The 6,476-nt window shown below is 33.9% G+C and overlaps 1 protein-coding gene across 1 annotated transcript; it reads right to left on the reverse strand.

Annotated features, from left to right (window-relative positions):
• Nucleotides 1-2,650, reverse strand: LOC145635952 (E3 ubiquitin-protein ligase AIRP2-like). Its single transcript, XM_081687398.1, has 5 exons — nucleotides 2,370-2,650; nucleotides 1,793-1,955; nucleotides 1,555-1,621; nucleotides 1,221-1,455; nucleotides 1-657 (listed from the first exon to the last, which is right to left on the reverse strand). The coding sequence occupies exons 1-5, from the start codon at nucleotides 2,450-2,452 to the stop codon at nucleotides 450-452; spliced, it is 756 nt and encodes a 251-aa protein (XP_081543524.1). The 5' UTR covers nucleotides 2,453-2,650; the 3' UTR covers nucleotides 1-449.
• Nucleotides 2,651-6,476: the final 3,826 nt, after the last annotated feature.

Below are 6,476 nucleotides of genomic sequence, written 5' to 3' on the forward strand. Positions count from 1 at the left end.
GAACGGAATATTACTGTTGTATTAATCATAAAAAGATATGAGGGTAACCCCTGCACAAATTCATCAAATTATTGAGGGGGGAAACCCAGAAGATACATAATAGAGTAACTTGACAATTCCTTCTCAGATTCTAAAAGGCCAGAGTTGGATGTCAAGCATACTTTTACTTACTTCTACACTAGGTTACAGATGCCTCGACCAGGAAGCGTTCTTATTTTTTGCAGCAGGCAATCTTCCACAACCTGAACATCTAAAGCTTCCTCTGATGTCTGAACACAAACAGCAGTAGAATATCTAGCAGGTCAAGAACATCCGATGACAACGTTTACAGTTGTTAATCCACCATCGCAGATTCGCAAGGTGAACATAATACCAGACACTATATACAATCAGTGGTTGGCTTCTTTAAAACAAAGTACTTTCTTAGGTTATGTTCCTCTTTCTCTAGCTCATATCATGTAATCATACACAAAGAAATGGGTATCAGGTGTTGCAAGTGGAAGGCTATCAATGTACAAGTAGAAACGGGTCAGGTTTTCTCTTGCAATGGTGATCGAGTCAACAACCTCATGGTTGTTTGTGAGAACCCACAAATCTTTAGAGGTTACCCTCTTTAGGCTTCCCCGGCAAAATGGGCAGGACCTTGATCTTGAACTCCTGTCAATACACAGTAAATTAAAAAGAAATATACCCTTGTAAATAACAGAATCCCATTTTGGCTTCAATTCAGTGAGAAAATAGGATGCAAATAAGGGAAACAAATGATGAAACAGAAGAGGGTAAGGATGCCTAGGACTATTCACATCCTACCATCCAAGGAAATTCATTCTGAAGGAGAATTTTCAGAAGCATACATTGCCTTGCCTATTCTCCTTCCCTTAATTCTTTTCTAACTGGCTCGGAAAGGGATGATCACCAAATTGTTACGGAGTAATATATTTCGGATCCTAAATTAAGGTTTCAATTGCCAATATCAATGTCATGTGATCCATGTTACTTACCCCCTTATCCGGAAAGCACATCCTCTCAAATGTAAGATATTAATATGATCAACCATGACATGAACCTATTCCTGTCCTACCTGTTAATCAACCAAAACAAAGAATTGAAAACCCTCATTTGCTATACCCTCTTCACTTCCCCCAACTGAATAACCTTCCATTGAAAACAATGCCAAAGAATTCCGAGACTTAAGCAGTAAAAGAGGGATACAAGCATACCAATCATGAAAGCAACTGATGCACAAGGAATGACCGCAAGTGGGCAGCACCATCTTAGTGCCAGGTTCCATACAAATCCCGCATTCATCATCCCTCTCCGAATCAATATCAGGAAGTTTCCACTTGTCATCCAATCTCTTTCGGCTCATATTATCCGAGCTCCTAGATTTTTTGCTACCTTCTTCCAATTCAATCAGATTACCTTCTAGCAGCCTAAGTGACGGGTATATCACAGCTGCAAGCAAACATTTCCTAAAATTCTTCAAATTATGCTTCAAATGTGAACATATACAGTAAGAAAAAAAAAACCATCAAAAGACTCATTTTATTATACCATAGAATTCCCTTAAAGACGCCTTCTTTTCTTGGGAAGACATTGTTGGCATTCCATCAACATAAACCTAATCAAAAGCATTTATTTCCAAAATGTAAGTTTGTTGTCAAGGAAGTAATAAGAAAAAGGAAATTACTCTCTCCGTCTTATTCTATTTGCCCCATTTGACCCAAATAAAATGAGATAGATATAGTAACGAAGAACATGTACAACAACATAGGGTATTAGGCAGGCGCACCTTGTATACTAAAATTTGATGCAGTCCCAAAAAATTAGGGAGGGCATCTGTACAACTATAATCCATCAATTCTATCAAATATATGAAAAAGGGTGCCAAAGGACTGTAAGATAGTCTCATCTGAACACTATCTCCACAGTAGTCCCTTGGAAGAGAAGCTGCCCTGGAAATTTAAAAATACAAATTTAATTCATAAATCAGTATGAAACACTCTAAGAATCAAATCAAAAACAGAATTTGATAAACCCCAGAAAAAGGGGGATGCTACACAAATGCAAAAAGAATATAAATTGTCACCTAAAAAATATTATAAAATTATACAATAAACAAGCCCCTCAACAAATTAACTTTACCATTTCCATGATATATATACTTGCATACACCAATTTTGAAGTTTACCATTTGCATGGTATACAACACCCAAAAATATAAATGAAAAAAACAGAAAGTGAGAAGAACTTCAAAAAATATATATATATAATTTACAAATTAGAGATATGCTTACAAATATGAAATATCCCATTATGTTCATGTATTAGAAACTCAACTTATAAAAACAGAAGATTGAAAAGCTTACAGATTATTGGCATGCTGAATATCAGCTTCAAGAGCTTTGATTGATTCTCTGTAAGAAGATTTGCTGGGCTGCTTCTGCCACATAAGTCCTGTTTTGAACCTTTTCACCAGAATTTTGTGACTAGAAAAATACACCTATGAAAACAGGGAAGGATTTTAGAGAGAGAGAGAGAAAGAAAGAGAGAGAGAGTTTTCTAGAGAGAATGTTATAAAGAAGAGCAATAAGGAAAGGAAAGAGGTATGTAGTGACAACTTTAAAAATTAGTTGCCATTAAAAGATAAGTATAAGATAAAGCACACTTGCTTAACATTGAAACCTTTTTCCTTCTCCAAGGAAAGAAAAGGATGTCTTCAATTAATCTCTCTTCCAACCTCTGTCTTAACTTCTTCTCCAAATAATTTTGTGGTCAGACTTGTATTCAATTCCAATTATTTTCATTTTTTAATATATGTTTGGAAAATATAGGCAATAGTGTCGTCAATTCTATGTTAAAATAATGCGTCACATTTAAAATTGTCAAGCTAAATTTACTGAAATCGTATTGTAAAACATCATTTCTTAATTTCTTCAACAAAACCATTTCGGTAGATGATACAATGATATAAAGATCAAGATTGTTAAGAATTCATTACAAAATTAATTATGACATATATTCGTTTAGGAAATCAATAAATTATTATGTGATGTATACCCAAAAAAAAAAAAAGAAAAAAAAAGCTCAAGACGCTTCATGTAACAGCCAAATTACCAAGAAAAGTGATGCCAGAAGCTGATCAATAGAACTTCCCCCTGGACCCCCCCACATTCCACCTCTTTGCTACCTAATTTAATTTTCAACTAAATGTTAATTTGTAGGTAAGCACTTCCTGAATTTCACCTCCTTTTTATAAGTATATTTTGCCTTTTTATTTTGGAGTGTACTCAACTGCTCATCATCAATAATTGATGACAAAGCCACTTTTTCTGAGCACTAATGGGCTTATTTCTGTCTTACTCAACAAATATTAAAGGATGGCCCAAATAAGTAGAACCCCTAGGTGAAGTCCAATGGATCAAAATATGATAACTTAAGAAGTACCCAAATAAGACGACCTGTTATATTTGTTACAAGTTTATCACAAATGATTTTTGGTATTTTTAAAGCAAGTCATCTCACTTTAGCAACCTATTATGGGATTGTTTTATGCTAAAATTTCTTTAGCAAGGAAAAACACTCTTAAATCACACAGGAGAAAACACCTAAAAATCATCTTACTTTAAGGATGATAACCAAGATTAGAAACATTTAAAATACCCTTTCATCAACATTTGGAACTAAAGATCATGGCATCGGTACGGTTCATATAATCATATACAGTCAAATTAAAGTTCAACTCTCGTGAGAATTATTGTTTTTAAGGTATGTTTTCACGAAGAACTCAACCTTGACCGAGGATATGATTGAAATTATACGTACTTAAACGATTATACCCATGTGCCATGTCACATAGATATCAGACCAAGGTGTTCTTGAACAGTTAACATATCCATTGTGATGTGAAGGAGTATAAGAAGAAATTGGGAATAGCTAAAATTGTGAGCCTATGAGATAATTGGGTTAGAGCATAGAATCATGAAAGTTAGAGCTCAGCAGTCAGCACATAATTGAGTGTTTTCTCATCTTTGTCAATAAAATGAGAGTAAATTGCTATGTTTTGTGTGGTTTCCTTGGAATTGATAGAAGATAGAAGTCCTATTGTTAATTAATTTATTAATATTATAAGAATTGCAAGGCTCTCATATTGTCTCCTTTGTTTCATGTTACAATAGTACATTGATCAGTGTGAGTAAGAGAAAAACAATGTGTGTAGTTTCCTAGAACTTCACAGTGCTTGTTAGGTCATCATTCCTATTGAGAACTTTGTTCACTAGTACAAAGAGCATATTCAAGAAAAATGTACTTGTATTGAATTAGTTCATTTTAAATTAAACCTACAATTTAACTAGGGACATTGATTTTGGCACTCCTAAGATCGATTTCGACACTCCTCATTGTTAGTAGAACAGAAAAAATTGTGTTCTTGCAATGGGAGTGCCCAAATCAGCTTTTAGAGGGCCAAGATCACTTGCTGATAAATAGTTTAGGTTTTAGATCCTAACTATGACAATATCTTGTAAAGTAGCCCAAGAAACCCTACCACAGCAAGATCCTTAAAGCAGAAGTGGGTCAACTGAGAGCTATCTTTGAGAGTGGATGGACACTGGTAGAAATTGGAATGGAAAACGGAAGGGCATTTTAAAGACGAAAAAAGAACCCTGATGATAGGGGTATAATTGTGTTACTAATAATGGCCTAATGGGTGCACATTGCACAGTTACAGGACACCAGCCTAATGAATAATGGAGATTTTTTAAGATGTTACGGTAGACCAACTATCCTCGGAATGCCTGGAATGGAAAGGTTTAATAAATACACTCTGTAATTGAATTTCTAGGATTATAATAATTATATTGCATTCCATTGGATAGAAATGAATGGAGAAAAATATATACATATATACACGCGTAACTCATAGGGCCGTGGGGGTGACAATGTAACATTTATTTTCATGCAGCTAATACCATCCCTCTAAGAATTTAGGTTGGTAAAATTGGTATTGTTCTAATAGTGTCAATGCAATAACTCCCACGAAAAAACCAAGATAGGGTACTTGAATAAAATCCAAAGAAAGAAACTTATAGTACTAGCAAACAAACATACAACCTCTTAAAGAGGACAACAATAATACTGATGAAAAAACTATGAACCAAACAAATGAAATGGTACTTTTGAAATATGAAAAAACAAATTAAATGAACCTTTTTACTGGAATTTAGTGAGGGTCACAGTACCTACTGATGAAATTTGGACTAACCTTGATTTGTGTTCATATGAAAGAAAAACACCACTCTTCATGGCTTTTTTGAGCTTTTAAAAGGTGATGTTGACTTGGTCTAAAGGGACAAAAAAGAAAAGAGAGATTTAGAAAAACAACTATACTATAAGTGCACATAAATTAAAGAGAAGGGGGACAAATGAAATAGAATACTAAAACACAAAATAATGGCATGCAAAATCCAGTACCCTTGCATGGTAAAGATCCCTTTGATCGTATTACAAAACAATCATTTTGTCATTATATTTTTTATATTTTGGTTATTGTCCATGACAGCTCCATGGGCTGAAAATAAAATGTGGAGCGTGCAATATTTTAGTGGAACCTCGATCTATTTTCTTCTAAGGGCCATTAATTGAAAACATTTGCATACTAATGGGTGATAGCACGACTAATCATGGAACTCGTCTCGTCTTTGACTTTTTATTTTACTCCGTATTTTTCAATAGTAATTTTTAAAATTTTCGAATGCTAGAAAAAGTTTATCACTTTTCCTAAACATATTCTCTTTCATGTAAAAAAGTAGGGGGGAGGGGGTTGAAAGAAGACAATTATCATATTTCATAAGGATATTTAAGTGAAATAGTAATAGATCCTTAATAAGAGTTTGAGACAATATGACTATCGAGATTCCTAACCAAAGGAGTACTTGTTAAGTGTCCAATGATAGAATAGAGTACTCAAAAGATTTTAAGATGTAACACATTACTAAGGAAGTAAAGGAGGGTTAAACATTTAAAACTGTCAATTTAAGATAATCAAAAAATTAAAAGACAGATAATAATAGTGAAATAGAGAGGGTATACAATGAAGATCACAATTTAACAACCACATGAAATATTCTAAGATCAAATCAAATTTGATGGTTAAGATTCAATGATATGGCAATCTCTCAAATGTCAGCATAAATAGGTCCACACGGTTTGTGTATAGAGAGTTCAGATATGTGATTAAAAAGCGACCACAATTATTATTCTACTACGATTCTAGGCAAAGACAGCAAATAGGCTGATTCCAATTTACTCGAGTGCTTTCTTTGGCTTTAAAGTTGCATGGTGTATTCTTTTCCAAAGGTAAGTAAAAAAGTAAAGCTTAAAATCAAGCAAAATGACTTTACTCAGAAAAAGCAGATTCCATCATCTAACATTCATATAGAAAACTGAAATTGAGGAAAGTAACAGTTCAGAGCCGT

This window comes from Chenopodium album, chromosome 1, assembly GCF_948465745.1.
Source record: "Chenopodium album chromosome 1, dcCheAlbu1.1, whole genome shotgun sequence".
In the NCBI taxonomy this organism is placed as follows: domain Eukaryota; kingdom Viridiplantae; phylum Streptophyta; class Magnoliopsida; order Caryophyllales; family Amaranthaceae; genus Chenopodium; species Chenopodium album.